This window comes from Hyposmocoma kahamanoa, unplaced genomic scaffold, assembly GCF_003589595.1.
Source record: "Hyposmocoma kahamanoa isolate Upper Pololo Valley unplaced genomic scaffold, ASM358959v1 62, whole genome shotgun sequence".
Classification (NCBI taxonomy): domain Eukaryota; kingdom Metazoa; phylum Arthropoda; class Insecta; order Lepidoptera; family Cosmopterigidae; genus Hyposmocoma; species Hyposmocoma kahamanoa.
The window spans coordinates 12,592,897-12,611,338 of NW_020653850.1; the positions used below are offsets into that span (position 1 = coordinate 12,592,897).

General features: G+C 36.0%; 1 protein-coding gene across 2 annotated transcripts in view; it reads left to right on the forward strand.

Moving 5' to 3' along the window:
• The window catches only part of LOC113229428 (DNA mismatch repair protein Msh2), a 32,798-nt gene extending 20,631 nt beyond the window's left edge, over positions 1-12,167 (forward strand). Inside the window, exons 10-16 of one of the 2 annotated variants that reach the window (XM_026463009.1) lie at positions 377-551; positions 4,136-4,320; positions 7,553-7,771; positions 8,606-8,838; positions 9,964-10,055; positions 10,315-10,540; positions 11,914-12,167. In XM_026463009.1, the coding sequence (XP_026318794.1) occupies positions 377-551; positions 4,136-4,320; positions 7,553-7,771; positions 8,606-8,838; positions 9,964-10,055; positions 10,315-10,540; positions 11,914-12,144 (1,361 nt within the window). In that variant the 3' untranslated portion in view covers positions 12,145-12,167. The remainder of the gene's footprint in view (positions 1-376; positions 552-4,135; positions 4,321-7,552; positions 7,772-8,605; positions 8,839-9,963; positions 10,056-10,314; positions 10,541-11,913) is intronic. The other variant, XM_026463010.1, reaches the window with a different exon arrangement.
• Positions 12,168-18,442: the final 6,275 nt, after the last annotated feature.

Here is an 18,442-nt window from a genome sequence, read left to right on the forward strand (position 1 = left end):
GATATAAAAAATCGTTAATCTTATACACTTGAATCGATTTTCATAAAAATCAAATCGAAATGTGCGTCCTTAGTAGTGAGAATCCACAGGATTGCAAGGTGGGAAATGCGTGGAGTATTATTATTATACCAAATTCTGTATTCGCCGTTTTTGCCCACAATTTTAGACAAATGGGTTAAAACTCTTTGGGTAAAAACCCAGGCGGGTTGATTGGGTTTTAAACCACGACCCATCTCTGGTTGCTTATAATTCGAAAAGACTGAGTAATGCAAGCCGGTGGTTATCCAACTCGGAACTTCCTAGGCGACAAATGTCCTCTAAAAAAGTGTATCCCTGCTTATAAGCCCTTATTATCTTACTTCATATCTTACTTCAGGTGACTTCTTAGTGAAACCCTCATTTGATGAGCAGCTACAGAACCTGCGTGAACAGCTAGAAGAGCTCCAAAACTCCGCAGAAAAAGAACTGAAAAAAGCTGCACGCGATCTTAATCTTGAACCTGGAAAGAGTATTAAAATGGAGAGCAATCCCGCTACTGGATTTCATTTTAGGTATGTAGGGTGAGACCAGAAGAGCATAATTTTGTGAGTTATGCAGTTTGCGCTCGACCGAAATTCGGTTGGAGCGCCAGACGAACGTATTTTATTCAGTTGCTTTTAAGCGTCTATTTATGCGTAATAGTGTAATGGATCCATTAAAATTAGTATGCATTTATGAAGCATTAGACCTACCTCCACCCGCGCCAGCCCGTCGCACTATGTGACCAAAATTCAGTCGTAATTACGCCCGTAACTCGGCAGATAACTCATTTTGCGTCATCGTATGAAACAAACCGTACTTTTATATGAAACTGAATGCAGCGTAAACTACGTAACTCAAACTACGCGACTCACGACTCAAAGATTACGCTCGTCTGGCCTCACACTTAGGCTCATATTACATTCCAGCTAAACGGAATGTAAACGAATTTTTACAACATATATAGCCGAATAATTTTATGACAAGTTTGTAACGTACAAACTATAGTTCATTTCATTTGAAGTTTGTAGAGATGTAGTAATGTAAAATCGAATGAAAAAAAAATCGATTTAAATATCGTATTGAGATAATTTGTAACGAAAAGAGAATCGGTTTACAGACAATAATTTAAGAATAAATAATAAACAAACTAAAAAAAATTCAATTATTATGTTATTAAGTTACTAAAAACCTACATAATAAATAAAAAAATCAACAACAACCAAACAAAAAGGATATAGTTATGCAAACAAGAACCAACCCACACCTCAAGTGAAATTGCGTTACGTATTTAGGTAGAACACCAGACGTGTCTTTTACCCGCTCATAAAAGATCCTGGCAATATACCAAGCCAAAACGGAGAAAATAAAAGTCCTTCGGGGTACCAACCCTAAATAGTAACTTTTTAATAGCTAAAAAGAACCATGCTGCTTAACTTCTTATAATGTATTTTTTAAATATGCTAAATGGATCCATGTCCCATGTACTAAAGTACTGTTGATCTGTAGCGTTTTTTTACGAAAACTAGAACATGGTTCTCGTTAACTAAATAAAAAAATACATAATGTTTTCATTTATTGCTATATAATATAATAATATAATAATATAATAGTTAATGTAATAGTAATATTAGGGGTTAAAGTATGAAATTGCCGTTTTATTGCAATAGGTTCTTTGAATTTTCATAGAATCTTCATGGTTTGAGGTTTTCGAATGAAACTTTTTTCAAATGGTTTCTGTGATTTTTTTTTTTAAATTTGAAACATTTGAATATCGACTTTCAATTGTTTTTGTTATTCAATTTAGACAAGAAAGATGGATACTGCGAAAATTCGAGTGATTTTTGAATACGAGTTCCGACGCGGAACTAACGCGGCAGAAACAGCCCGCAATATCAATGCTGCGTTTGGAGAGGGGTCTACTAATGAACGCACCGTGCGATTTTGGTTTAAACGCTTTCGTGATGGAAATTTCGACTTAAAGAACGAGCCACGAGGAAGACCGCCCACACAGGTGAATAACGATGAATTAAGAGAGATAGTGGAAGCCGATCCTAGTCAAACTACCCAGGAATTAGCGGCATGGTTTAACGTTACCTTACCCACAATATTGACTCACTTGCGTCAAATCAATAAAATAAAAAAATACGAAAAATGGGTGCCTCATGATTTGACTGATCTGCAGAAAGAAACGCGTGTTGAAACTTGTGTTGCCTTGTTGAACCGGTACAGAAATGAAGGAATATTGGATCGAATTGTAACATGTGATGAAAAGTGGATTCTTTATGATAACCGGAAAAGAAAAATGCAATGGCTGACCCCAGGTCAAATGCCACAACAGTGTCCTGAAGCAAAACTTACCAATAAAAAGGTAATGGTAACTGTTTGGTGGTCTCAGCATGGTGTTATTCACTATAGTTTTCTCCGATCTGGTCAAGCAATAACGGCAGATGTCTATTGTGCCGAACTCCGAACCATGTTGACAAAACTAGCAGTAAAACAGCCCCGACTCATGAATCGATCTTCACCATTATTGCTCCACGACAACGCGAGACCTCACACAGCACGAGAAACCATTTTGACCCTTCAGGAACTGCAGTTAGAAACCATTCGTCATCCTCCGTATTCACCAGACCTTGCTCCAACGGACTACCATTTTTTTCGTGATTTGGACAATTATCTACGTGACAAGAAGTTTTCTTCCCAGGAGGCAGTACAAAATGCTTTCACACAGTTTGTGCAGTCTAGATCGTCGGAGTTCTATCGCAAAGGCATTAATAACCTTCCCATTAGATGGCAGCAATGTATAGATAATAATGGCAACTATTTTGATTAAATAAATTTGTTAAAAATTTAAAAAATAAACAATTTAGATTTTCAGTACAAATCGGCAATTTCATACTTTAACCCCTATTATAATAGTTTCCCTATATTATTCTCAATACTACATATAGCTCACGTTGTTTGTCTCAAATAACTTACCTATTTATTTCTTCACACTGTTTTTACAAAAATCTAATTATCTCGAAAGTGACATTTTGTGGGTTGGTTGTAGTTTGCATAACTATGTCCATTAGTAACACAAAAAGCAAAGCATAAAATCAACAACATCGAAACGAAATTTGAACAATTACTCCAAAAACTTCACGCAAAGCTAAAAGCAAAAGAAAACGACCCACGTACAAGGTGTATGCACAGATGTTACACGAGATAGACAAAAGCCGATTTGATTTATGGTTTTCCATGGTGTAAATCTGTATGGATAAATATTCCATTTTACGCATAAAGTAATTGGGCTAATTTATTTTTACCTTAACGTAAAAATTATTAATGTTTCACCAGCAACATTTAGCTGTAATAAACCAGCATTTTAATTTATTACAATAGATAAGAAAACAATCGATAACATGGCAAGCACCGTGACGTCATACTTTTGTCGCTTATTTTATCGTTTTCGCGGCAATGATTAAACGATAAAGATAGCTATATACGCAATTTCATAACGTTATCGACTTGTTCTTCTAATGTATGTTAATTACCAAATAAACTAAAGAACGAGTGACTCTAGTGCGGTATCTTTCCGATTCAGTATTCGCAATAAAAAAAAGTTAATAATGACAACATCGCTTTAATAACTGAAATAAATATGCTATGGGGAGGTTTATCACACACTGTATGCCATGCTACGGCCACTGGACTCATCCTATGTGAAATGGACTATAGGTACGATACGAAATACACGAGACGTGTTTTTTGTCTCGTGTCTTATTTGTATACATACGTTACACAAGTGGTATAAAGTTATTCATAATATGGTTTATGGTATTATGGTATGGTTCATTACGTTCCGCAGCATTGGAATTGGAGCCTTAAGGGTTAAATTATACACTTTACAATTAAATTTAACCTGTGCCACATTAAAAATAGTTAGTGCCACAAATGTCGTAAAGGCGACCGTTTGGCGGTTTGAATATCATAAACAATAAAAATAATAACTTGTTAATACTCTTTGTGTGAACTGAATGAAGTGTGATTGGTTGGAGCCCCCTTTTGTTATACATGCATGTAACGCTACTGGATAATATAATAGCAGAACGTATACTAAAACTTATTCCAGAGTAACTCTAAAAGGCGAACAATCATTTCGTGACAACAAGAAATATACTATAATAGACGCCGTGAAGGGAGGCGTTCGATTCAAAACTAACGCTCTTGATAATATTAACGAAGAATATGTGGGAACTAAAAAGACTTATGAGAAGGAACAGGATAAGGTTGTTGCCGAAATCGTTGGCATTGCAGGTAAATTAGAGTCTTTACAATACTGTACCAATGTTCTTTACTGCACGCTCCATGTAATATCTCTTTATTACATGGAACAACTAAAACATAAAAAATAAGGTACTATAGACAAATTTATTGCTAAATAGCAATATATTCCAGACTAACTAATATCATTAACTCAAGAGGACTGCAAATCGTAACTCTGAAAAAGGTCAGAATGCCGTCTTATATCTAGGTAACGCTGTTCGATAGTCTGGTATATTATGTTAATGGCCGAGGATATCAATTTTATTAGTTCCTCTTTAATTTGAAATATAAGAAGTGAGTTTTTTCTTTTAATAATTTTCTTTAATTCTTTTCTGAACTTTGACAATTATGCGTGGCAATAGATGACATTGACAATACACCCAAATGGCGCTAATCCTAAACAAAATAAAAGAATAGTCACCACTATCCATAAAAATATGTGCAATAAGCTCCATCTGGTTTATTTGTTTGTTTACTAGAAACTATATTAGCTTTGACAAATTGCAGCGTGTGAATGTAAAACAAATCAAAAAAGCTATCTGGTACAGTACGATTCACGAAAGATGACCACAAATGGCGGCCGTCTGCGCACGTACACTCATGAAGAAAAGACTTATGACAATATAATATTTTAATTTTGGTTTAATAATTTGTGTAATGTTGTAAACGCTGGTTATGCAAATAAATCAAACGTAAGTAATTTTAAATGTTTATTATAATAAATTGAACCAAAAATATAAAAATTTGTAAAACACATTTAGTCGCTATCGCTATTCTCAAGTTCCATGATTCCCTCTATCATGGAACTTGAGGGAATCGTGGAACTTGAGGAACTGGGGCCGGGTTCCATATTAAAGTCTTCATCTTCCGATGATTCGGGAAAATCCACATCTGTCGAATCTTCGCTCTCGTCAGATTCTCCCACACGTATAATTAATTCCTCCGTAAGAACATCCACGATGTGGTCACTTTTTATATTGCTTTCTTCTATAGATTTTACTTTGTCACATAGTTTTTTCCATTCCTCTGGTCCCATCAGATTCACTTTTTCTTTAATTAAATCTATAACGCAGCTAATATTCCACTTTACGTTTTTACTACTCACGTAACCCTTTATAGAGGCCCAAGCCATTTCTATGGGATTTAAATCCGGGTGGTACGGTGGAAGACGGAGAACATCGTGACCATTTTCCATCAAAATTTTGTCAACGGAGTATTTCTTTAAACGAGGTTTGTTATTTTTTATTATATCGTACAATTGAGGTTTCAACATATTGGAATCAAAGCTGATTCCATTTTTGGTAAGCCACTCTTGCATGTCGGATTTTCGGGAATTAGATGTGGGAGCCATATCATATTCTTTATTGTGGTATGGGGCGTTGTCTACCACAACAACGGAGTTCGGTGGGAGATTGGGTACCAATAGAGTTCGAATCCATTTCTGGTAATTTTCAAAATTCATGTCGTCATGATAATCTCCTGATTTTGTGCCCGACTTGAAAGTTAATAATGCATTTGGCACAAATCCAGCCTCTGAACCGGCATGAACGATAACGACACGTTGGCCTTTTGAGATAGGCTTTTTCAGACCTGCTGTAGAACCGTCAGCCCAGCCCATGGGTTTTGCATGTGTAGCATGGACGTACGATTCGTCAGTATAAATGATTGGTCTATTTTGTCTTCGATATTCTTGGAGTTTTTTTAGGTAATTGATTCGTAACAACCGAATAGCTGATGTTTCTATTAAAATATTTCGGTTATTTTCTGTTTTTTTCCACTTAAATCCAATTCTTTTTATTAATCGACCCAAACTTGTTTTGGATCCTTTAAAGTTAATATCTTGATGTAATTTTGCTCGTAACTTTTCTAAAGTTGGCAATTCTTTTTCAATTAAATGAAAGTTATGAATACATCTCTTAATTACCCCTTTGTCAAAGGCGTCAACGTCGGAGGCAGGGTTACGGCGCGGTCTCTTTTCACCAGGGGTTCTAAAAACCACTAAGAACGGTGAAGATTTACTTTCTTTTATAATTCTTTGTACTGTCGATACAGACGTCTTTGTTGCCGCGGCCGTTTTTTTGTAAGCTTCGAGTATTTTAAAGTCTTGTGAAAAATATTGAAACACGTTGTACACCAAACTTCTCGACTGTCTATTCAAAGTATTGCCTTTTCCTCGCGGCATTGTAAAATAGCAAATAAGTTCAACACAATAACAAATCTCAACAAAAAACGAAAACAACAAATAAAAAACAATTTAAAACAAAGAAACACTTCTTTTCGACTGTACTCGAGAGCAGTGTGAGCGCGTCGACGCCGCGATAGACGAATAGCGACTGAGCAGTCTATCACGAGACGCGCGCGCACCAATGGCGTCGCTCCGATCTTGACGCATTCCGCCCGCGCCCCACCTCGCACCTCCAAAGAGACCTAAAATATGCCTTCTGCGCCGTGGTCATCTTTCGTGAATCCAAGTGTACACGTCGCGACACCTGGTGTGCCATGAGTTACTAAATACCCGACTACGGTGTCTTGCACCGCGACTAGCAGATCTCTTGAGTGGACCAATGTCCATGCTAATATTAATATAAATAATCTCAAAGGAAAATAATTACGGATATATTTATGACTTGAGTTATAAACAAACGTAATATAGTAACGTTAGTGCAACGTAGCCTGCATGACGTACACTTACCTGCCCGTGACACCAGTTTACTTATAAACAGACTTCATAAATGAAGAAGGTATTCATATCAGCTATATTTGAAACTTGATTCGATATTTTTATTTTATATCATTGTGATCTTTTTGAGAAACACTTATAAAAATGAAGTAAATTGTATAAGCCTCGTCGGGAACGGGGATTGCTTGACTCGTATTAATACTCATACTCGTCCAGCAGTCCCTTACTTCCCGGCCTCTGCAATAATATACTATATCCTAAATACAGAATTACATACCTGAGAGTCATTCCATATAAATTTCATAAAGGACTCGGAATCTTGCAATACATGCATCAACTGTAGCTGATAAATGCACCAAGAAATAAAAATATTGAAATAAACTATGAAATAATGAATTGAACTATAGATTTCACAGAGCCTTGATAAGCTGCTGTAATCTGTAATTGTATGAAATAAATAAAAAATAAATTAACGACAAATTGTATATACCTGACCTGTAGTGTGTAATATAAACCTCATAGGCGTTACATTTTTATTTCCAGCTGGTTACTCTGAATGCTTGTTTTGTCTATCACACATACTATCTCGTCTCGATGTGCTGGTGTCTTTCGCGATCGCCGCCTCGACAGCGCCATACCCGTACTGCCGTCCAGTAATTACTGAAGACTTGGACGAGTTTATAGTAAAGGAAGCCAGACATCCCTGTTTGGAAGTCCAGGAAGGAATTTCGTACATACCTAATGATGTTGCATTTAAACGAGGTGTGTATACGTTTTTACATTTAAAGAGTATCTACTTGGTAAGAATCCGAAACGAAAAACTGATAGACAGTTGAAGAGACGGTGGGCACACCAGATATTTCGCAAAACTTATAGCGAACAAGATTCAATTGTTTACAATGTACGGAGTACCGCAATTAACGATGGATCCCCGAAGGTCGACAACCTGTTGAAGATCGCTGAAGTCGCTGGATGCAAACAATCCAGGACTATTCCTGGCGGCGGCGGCGTTCTATTGGGGAAGGATTTCAGCAGTAGACGCTTTCCAACTGATGATGTGTATAACTTTTGTGTCAATTAGATGTACATAAACAGTGGAAAAAAAACATAATAATATGAATTTTCTTCATATTATGAACAAGTTTGTAAGTCACATTATAAACTCTAATCATACTTGTGATCTACCTTAGAAAAAACCCAGTTTAATGTATATGGGTTGATACAAAAGAACATAGAGTTCATCAGACACAGGCAAAATAGTCAAACTTTATTTTTATACTAAGTCGACGACACAACGACGAACAAATAATACGCCTGGTGGTAAGCGACACGCCTGTCCAAAGCAGTTGCAGTGCCATTCAGAGTTTTAATTTCCAAAGCTCTAAGGGCACTGCCACTCCGTTCGTCACCTTGAGACATTATATAAATCGACAAGTCTCATGTGTCTGTAATTTGACTAGCAAAAACGTACATTAGACATGGAGTATTTTCCATAGTAACTCGTCATTAATTCGGACATTTCTGTCAATTTTATATTTAAAACGAGCGCAGTGTGTGGAGCTCACAGTAGTAAAATGTTAATTATTTTAATTGCAGGCTCCTGTATTATGCACATAGTGACAGGTGCAAATATGGGTGGCAAATCGACGTGGATGCGTTCGTGTGGTGTGGCAGCCCTATTAGCTCATGCCGGGTCTATGGTGCCCGCCGATTCAGCCAGAATACCACGTTTAAGAGCCATTTGTACTAGGGTTGGCGCTTCTGATCGTGAGGATAAGGGACAGAGTACTTTTATGATGGAGATGATCGAATCCGCGGCTATATTGAGGGTAAGTGCCAAGTGACAAAAGGCCGTAAGTTTTATTTTTACCTCCCCAGCATATAGTGTGTAGAAGAAGTAATTTCTTTTTCTGATAGTAGACTGTCGACTAGATCTGTTACCAGAACAATTACTTTTCTACACACTGTACTGCCCTCGTAACGAAAAAGGCACGACTATGCGTACTTTACAGCAGTTGTGCCTTTTTTCGTTCTGAGGGCAGCATATGCTGGGGAGGTAAAAATACTAGATTCTGTATTAGGCATTTACGAATTAGATTCAGAAAACCGCCTCAACCTGCTGAAATTCTTCCCCTTTCGGATTTCCCTCCCTGACTCTTATGCCTCCATTCAGTGGGTGTTAGCCTGCACCTAGTTACAAATTCCCGACGAGTTTTCTTTCTTTGTTGATATACATGAACTACGTAATTGACATATTTAGTAGCAGTAGAGCTTCTTCTGAAAGAGTTCGTCCAGGGACTGCCACCGTACTTATTTCTACCGCCTAACAGTAAGTAATGTGAGCGTTACTGCGTTCCGGTTTGGAAGTGTAAGTTTGCTGGTAAAATCACAGGCACACGGCACTTGTCAACTTATGTCTCAGTGTGACGGCCACAGTGACAGTGCCCCTAAGATCTTTGCGATTAGTAACTCTAAGTGGAACTGCAATGCACAGGCTTATTACTTACCACCAGTCACGTCAGGCAGGCAGGCAGGCACGTCATGTTCGTCACGTCACTATATAAAAAAAAATATTAAAGGACACATACAAAATGTCATTACGTCGCCTTACTTTCTCAAATATGCAGGCTGATAGACTAGTCCAGGTAGAAGCATGAGGTCGAGTCCAGAGTTCTCTCCCCACCTACGATTCTCACTTCCGCCAGTCTCTCCTAAGGAAGTAGAATGAAGAATCATAAGCCTTCCTCTCTAACGACATAACAAAGATAACATCTCTTATCAGCCATTCAACAGCTGTCTTCAATACCGCTCTGGCTAACTGCGTCTTCCCGCAAAAATGGAAGATGCAGTGATCGTCGGCATACACGTACCTGGGAAACCCAACAAAAGACTGTACAACAAGTAACTTTGTAATATTGTACTTGCCTATAATGTTTGTCACGACTCCTCCACAGATTGCGACACCCGATTCTCTGGTGCTAGTCGACGAACTGGGCCGAGGAACTTCTACTTATGAGGGGTGCGGTATTGCTTGGGCTATCGCAGAGTAAGTCATTATTAATCTTAAATAACCTTAAATAAGAAGCAGCCGGGTAGTCTTTTGCAGTATGACGAGTATGTCTATGATGCATAACTGACGCAAAGGGCAGTCGCAGCATCAAGTTTCTGTCCCAAGTGGGTTAGGTTATCGCTAATAGGACAGCCAACAAACATAGTAGACAAAATTCAATGTCAAAAATATCCAGCTTGAAACTCGATCATTTATGGTTGTCTAATTTTAAAATTCTAATTCTAATATCTTGCAGGGAACTAGCAACAAAATCCAAGTGTTTCTGTCTCTTCGCTACGCACTACCATGAATTAACCCGTCTGCCTAGTTTACACTCCGGCGTCATTGTAAACAGTCACGCCGAAGCCTCAGTGGTTGATCAACAACTTTTATTACTACATAAGATTGCCCCTGGACCGGCTACGCAATCTCTGGGTCTATATGTCGCCAAACTGGCGGATTTACCCGATTCTATAATAGAGGTAGGTTTTATGAAGATATTTTGTTACAATAAGTAAAGTTGCAGCGCCTGTTTGCATACATTTTAATTTGCATTCTACAATCGTCATTGCTTTGTACTAAAATAGTAGTTAATATAGAGCATAGATATAGAGTTAAATTTTTTTGTGGCACAAGTGTAGAGACTCCGGAGTAGCAAGCAGGCTCATTTAGGGAATTGAACGCGATTATGAAACACGGTAATTAGAAGAATACAACATTGAATACCTCAGGATATAAACATTTATTTCAAATATCAAAGTCACAATGTTCTTATTTTAATACGTTGTTGTCCAGGGATAATATGGCCGTCTCCAATATAAAGAATAATAATTAAAAAATAAACACGAAACATATTACAACTTCTTCCAAAGAAATTCCTCTACACTGTAAAATTTATAACCCAATCGTCAATCGTCGTATGTATAACACTTTATAGATTTGTAAGTACTACTAAGGTAAAGTTATAGTTAAACGGAAATACCTATTAATATGTCACGAGCAAGTGTCGTGGCAATATCAGCAATTTGATTTCAAGCATGTACGAATGTCGTTGGCTATGTGCATGTAATTGCGATTGAAGCTATTTAAGAGCGGTAAATAAGAAATCACTAACGAGACTTTGTTGGAAGCCGAAGCCCAAGACTTTGATGACTAGATGCGTGTAATTTTTACCGCCCGTGCTACATACAATGTTTTTCGTCACATTTGCGAGGAAATAGATACAACGATAATTTATTTCTTGTATTACTAAATATCGCTTAAATAAACAAAATTTCCGGATTTTGCAAATGGCGGGTCTTTTTTTATGCTTGCTATTCTTCTATAGATAATACAACTCGGAACTAAAATTTTATAAAGGGCACAGACGCATGCAGCCACGATGAATTAGATCTAAAATAAATAATGTCCAAACTCTAAAAATACTGCAGAATTTAAAATCTCAAAATATTTTTTGTAAAATATAGTTAAATTGCAAATGTTTAGTTTTTTTATATCAACTTTAAGCGAAATATACGTTCAGATTTTTCGAGCATAAAAACTTTTGGTTTAATCTTGACGTAAAGAATCCGTAGGGCGATAATGTAATGACAAAGCCTGTGGACCTAATTTAGGAAATTACAGTCGACTTTGCCTGCATATCATGACACTGTTTACGAGCAAGTGTTTGCAAAGATTGACAAGTTAAAATTCAACTGCTATCTCATATCACTGCTACTGGGGGAAGTACTAATCGCTTCTATGCACTTGCCGTTTTAAGGTACAGATTTATATTACTGACACATTAACGTAAAAACCTTATTTTCATGTGTAAAAAAATTGCCTTTATTTTATTAAATTTTTTCTGTCATTTCAGTACGCCGAAGCAAAACAAGCTGAACTGGAAACAAACCTGTTCAATGTTGAAACGGCTATGAACACCCAGGACATCTCCGAAGGTCAGACTATAGTATTAGACTTTTTACGCAAATGTAAAGAAATACAAGAGTCTACTCCTTCTGACGACGAAATGATGCGAAAAATTCTCGAATTGAAACAAGATTTGTTGAAACAAAATAACAAATACGTGGAATCTTTTGTTGCTTAGTGTGTCGTCTATTGTTTAATAAAGTTTGTGATGTTTTTAAGTGCTTTGCTTTCAATCATACTGTACATTACTATCCGTTATTCCTACCCTTTTTATGTATTTCAAAATTGGTGTATTTTATCAAAATTATATATTACATGTTGTGCCTAAGGCAACTAAGCCATTGTGAATCAATTACCATTAGCAAAATTGTTTGCAAATCCGCAATTTAGAAATTTCCACACACTTCCCTATATTCCCATAACAGTATTTTTACGAGTAACTACTCATTATAAGCAACGCATAAATAATATTTTGCTTGGCGCTAAAAAAAAAAGAAAAAAGGTATGTTTCGTCTAGCATCACAAATCGCTTTCCGTTGAATTAGGTACCCGTAATTAAACAGATCAGAGGTCTATCATTTCTCTGTACTTACAAATTGTTCGAAGTGATCTTCTAGCTAGAATGTGAGATTGTAGGGTTGTCATATTATTATTTCAGTTGTACCTACAGATTGTAGACATAATTTTAAAATTAAAAAAATTAAGGTGTTCATCACAGTATTCTTGTTTAAAGATTTAATGATCTTTGTTAAATGCAGTAGATACTTAGGTCTTGTTATTTTGATTTTGAGGCACTTTTGTTCAAACTAACTTAAATGCGACAATTTGTTAAAACAGTTGACCAATAGTATAATTAAAAAAGAGGCCACTGTCTCTATTAAGTAATCGTAGTAACAAAACATTACGAGTCGAATTTACAGAAAAGTAAAAATGTTATAATTGTTAATACAAAGATAGACACTTTAAAAAAAATTCCCTCGATCCGGCCGATATTATAGCAAGCCGTTCCAGACGCTATGCCAACTAAGTAATGGAATATCATGGTGGTCATCCTGGCATCCTGACATTCAATAAAAATTTAATTACAATTAAAAAGCGACATCTCTAGCCAGCTGCTGGTAGCTGTAAATGTAAGAACCTGACTGGGTGAAGAAATACTTTCATAGATTTCTTACAGATGACGCTACGGCAAAAAAGTCGTTGAAAACCAAATACAAAGATTTTGATTTGACGGCCTCTGTGGTCGAGTGGCTTGCACACCGGTTTTCATGGTGTCGCCATCTCTGAGGTCCCGGATTCGATACCCGGCTGGGTTAGTGTAGGAAACTATCTTTTCTATATTGTCTCGGGTCTGGGTGTTTGTGGTACCGTCGTTGTTTCCGATTTCCATAACACAAGTGCTTTAGCTACTTTGGGATCAGAGCAACGAGTGTGATGTCTAATATTTATTTAAAGATCCGGCAACAAGGACAAATTCGTGTGGTTCGCTGATTCTTTCCGTTACTTAGTTGGCATAGCGTCTGGCAAGGTTTGCTAGGAGACGTCGGTTTGAATTCGGCCGGATCGAAGGAATTTTTTCTAAGTGTTCGATCTTTGTATTAATAATTATAATAAACTAGTGGAGTAATTTCACAAAAAATGATTGAATAATGGTGGTGAAACATCTTGACAGTCAATAAAACTTAATCAAGTAAAAATGTTGTCTAACGAATTTCACAATATGTTTTAATGACATAAAGAAACAGTAACAAGTGTGGCTGTTGAATGGTGGCGACCGCTGCAATTCTATAATTTTAATGGCGCTAGCGACAACCGCGATATGCAACGTGAGTGCACCGCGAGATCATGCGAATGTGTGCGTACGTACACGGCGTCTAGCCACACGCCGTGTACGTGCACATATACAACCCACGCTGCTACGTTTTATGGAGTTACCACACTCCTTAACTTATAACTTATAATATTTTGCTATCCCTAAAAACCCTCATTTTAGAAGAAAACTCTTTTCCAACTGTGAGACGACATGTATTTAATTAAATCCTATTACTACAGCAATATATTTAGATTTGAACCTAATTTTGATTGATTAACTTAATCTATGAAATACTGTCCCCATACTCATACATCATGATGATAATGAACATAAAGGTGATGTTCATTAGTGTACGTGTGTATCGTAAAATCAATTTTATTGAACTAATAGATGCTAGTTTCTATTATAAATATTTCTAATCTTTTTGAAATATGTTGCAGTAGTAATATGGTTATTTATTTATTGTTTTTATACGTTTATTTCAATGCATTGCCAATTTACATAATGTCTACCCAACTAATAAAATATTGCGTTAAAAACAAAATTTTTATAAGTCTGTACAAAACAAGCCTGCTTATGAGAAAATTATGAAGATAAAATACATTTTATTTTATTTTATATGAAAATAATCCGTCCTCAAATGAGCGTCTAAAAAGTTTCTAACAGTATTTGTCGATGCACAATGATTTCAGGCACTTTTCATATTATCAATGCACTTTATGCCTCGTGTCAAGGATCAGGAGATGTAAACGCCGTGCATTAGCTACTGCTAGATCCAGCTTGTAGCGGTACAGAACACACTACCACTTTTTGCCTCTAATGGCAGTGCGATACAAAAAGATTGATCAGATTGTTGTATCCTGCCCCGTTGAAATATACGCGGAATACTCACGTCAACTTTTTGTTTATTCACAGCGTTTCATGTTTTTATTTTCTCCAGGTCAAGGGCATTGTCGTAATTAGAGCCCATTATGAAAACACCAAGCCATCGAACGAACAGAATTTGGTTGACTGGATAAAATTGATAGTCAAAATGGGCATGGTTTTTGTTTGCCGTAGATCTCGTTACATAAGAACAGTCCTTCTAAGTCGATGAGCGCCCATGGCTCTATGAGAAATGACCCCTAAATCTATATCAAATTCTACACATCATGGTGTTTCTCTTTTCTTAACACAAAATTAAAACTATTTACAGGCAACCACCACTAGAAAAAGTCGTGAGTTAATTAGTTGGTCCTAGTAACGACATTCTTTTTAGTCACTTTTTGTTCGTGTGTCGGAAACTAACATAGTAGGTACCTACACCTACGGTAATGTATATAAAAATCGTTGTACATAATGGAGAATTTGTGGCTAAGGAATGTCTCCATTCTCGCTTATTCTTGTCAGACTGCGACTGGAAAAATATTTGAAATAATACTAATAATATAATAAAGTCTATTTTGTTAGTTACAACATTTCGGCTTTACATAGTAGCCTTAGTCTGAGGGAATATTGACAAAATTTGCATAGAACAGCCTTTATCTTCTCTATCGAGTTTGGCGCTACTCAAAATATGAAATAACCGGAATTTAAATGACCAAAGTCAGAGATTTCTCTTCGAAGCGATATAACAAAATTGTTTATTCTTAATGATAGTTTACTTTGTATTTGATTCTAAAGGTTAGTTTGCTCAACATAATTTCAGCGGCAATTTTTATCTCTTTATTTAATTATTGTAGAATGTTATTATGAAGTATTATTTAATATTTGAGTGTATTATCCTGAAATATTATTTAATATACCACGATAATTTACTCGAATAAAAAAATATTGCTAGCGATAGGTAGAGAAAACTAAGCAGAAAATTACCTCGAAACAGTATATATAATTGACCTTTACTGCAGTTTTCGTAAAAAACTATCGGGGTTTTTATAGAAGTTTTAAAAATTTTATCATGGTACTTTCATTTTTTAACTATTTGACGTCTTTCGAAAACGACCCACTGGTGCTTTTCCACTAGCGAGGCAAGACGAAAATTGAAATCTCCCATTGAGCGCAATTACGCCCGGTCCTCAGCTTGTCGCATCTATCTGATGTCAGAGGGCGTCCTACATGTTAATATCATATAATCTTGTTATACTTGTTATTTTTTCTTCAATAAATTATTATTAATTTTATCTTCTAACGACGGACCGATTGATTCTAGAATTTAAACAGGAGGACCGACTTAATCACGACATTTGGTATGTGCAATCAGATGTAAAGTTAGGATCCGTGTTTCTCGAAGTAGAGGAATAGTGCTGTCAGAAGTAGTTCTTCCACTAACATGAACAGTAATGAAATGACACGTTCACACTGGGTCTACAGGCAGCCGCTAACTACCCAATGAAAAAACTGGAATTGTTTGGGTCTGTCATCACAACACGCTTGCGCCTCACGATCTGACTAAATAACGTACCTATATTATAGAGGGGGTTCTTTCTTACTCGATGACGTCACCAAATTGAGTAAAAAATTTTCCAATACAATGTCAGGTTTTATTTCCAAAAGTATTCATACAAAGTGCCAAGTTAATTGTAACCGGCGGGAGCGGTACGCCTCGGTCGCTGAATATCATATTCGCAGAATATCATGTTCGCAAAACATGATATTCGCAAGACATCATGTTCACAAAATATCATATTCGCAACATACCACATTCTCAACATTTTTTAAAAACAAGTAAAATAAAGGACTAAACTATCTTATTCTAGTATTTTTCTACTATATTAATATTAATAAATACTTGAACAAAAATTATTCTATTTAGAATCGATTAATTGAATGGAATACGCGTGTTGACGATTCCGTTCAATTAATCGATTTGAAGCGATCGGATGGTTTCCATCACTAAATAGTTCTTGTGACGTCATAGTGGGTACAAAAAATGTGGCACGCTTGGTTTTCATACAAATTGCTGTACTTGCGGCGTCTATCTAGATATGTCTATGGTATTAATATACACCATTTTATTAACATATCTGCACAAAAAATTTCACGTAAGGGGTCAATTTCTGATTTCCAGTTACACAGGTTACTTCTAATACTACCTAATCTAATCTGTCGCTAGTAAGATCTGCTGTTATTACCTGTACTTAGAATGTTGTATTTTGCGAATATGGTGTTTAGCGAATATGGTGTTTTACGAATGTAATATCTGGAGAATGTAGTATCTTGCGAATATGATATTTTGTGAACGTGATGTCTTGCGAATATCATATTCGCAAAACATGATATTGGCAAGACATCATGTTGACAAAATATCATATTCGCAAGATACCACATTATCAACATTTTTAAAAACAAGTAAAATAAAGGACTAAACTATTATATTCTTACATGTGTACAAATGCAAAAAGTATAAAAGTAACTATCAGATAGGTCCAGGCAGTAGTTACCACAAGGACTCAACTCCTAGATACTTATCAATAGTACCTACTGATGTTTGTTTCTCACACTTAAGTAAAATCGGTTCAAGTAGTCACCATCCGAGGGAAAATATGCCATCTAGCGGATTTTTAGAGAACTATCTGACAAACAAAGTTGATTAGCAAAGTCTATGACATAAAATAGGTTTGTTACAATATTGTAAGTCAATGGCTACAATATTAAAATTTATACTATGGTGATGTCGGAATTATTATCATGATTTCTAATAACAGCTTATTTACGACTAAATAGCAGTTACTATTTTTCCTTTTCGTCCCCTTAAACCTATTATAAATATCAGAGCTCTCAAAAAATTAATTTATACGTTCGAAAAAAAATTGTCAAGGGGTGTACCTATTCATCGTCGTTTTTTTTTCATAAGTAGTTTTGTTTTCAATTTCGGAAACACTTTAATTAGAAGGAGTCAGATCTGGTTATAGAGCGGGTAGTTCAGTCTTCCAAAGCCGCATCTGCAGGGCAGCCATTGTATCGTCGCTTTTGTGTACTGGTGAAATGTCATACTCGAGTTCATTTTCGCTTTACTTAATTGCGTTTTTCTTCGTAATCTAAAATCTATCAACAAAATCCCCACCGTATTCCAAAAAGCAGTGGTACTTAATGAGTAATGATCTTTCATGACAGAGTCAATTATAAAATAGTATTAGATTCAACAATATCGATATTACGGATACGGCACCCTTGGCAATAATAAATATAAACAATACTATGATAATTATGCGGAATGTTGATTCCCTGCCGAAGCGCAGCAGTCTTTATTATTTCTTTAATTCCTTTTTTATGCGATTTTTATCCTCAATAATCGCAGGTCGTGAGTCGAAATTCTAAATTCTTCACTTATAATAGAATTGTATTTTTATTTCTGTTTCACCACCAGCAGAGTAATTCTATTCAGAAATTGTGCAAATTCAGTGGATGCCATACCAAGTCTCGCTCGCTGCGCTTCGTTTAATCAAGCCGTGATTTCGATAGCATTGATACTACCAATATTACTCGATAACCTTATCGACACTTTTACTTGTTTTAAAGATCACGATGGTATCGATAGAATACTACTATCGATAGTTCAACTACAAAGTTACAACGCTATTTACGATAGAATAAAAAACAATATTTCAGGACATATAATTTTATTTTTCAAATCTACTTTTAATACAAATATCTATTAAATAGTAGGAAACTAAATTACTACCTG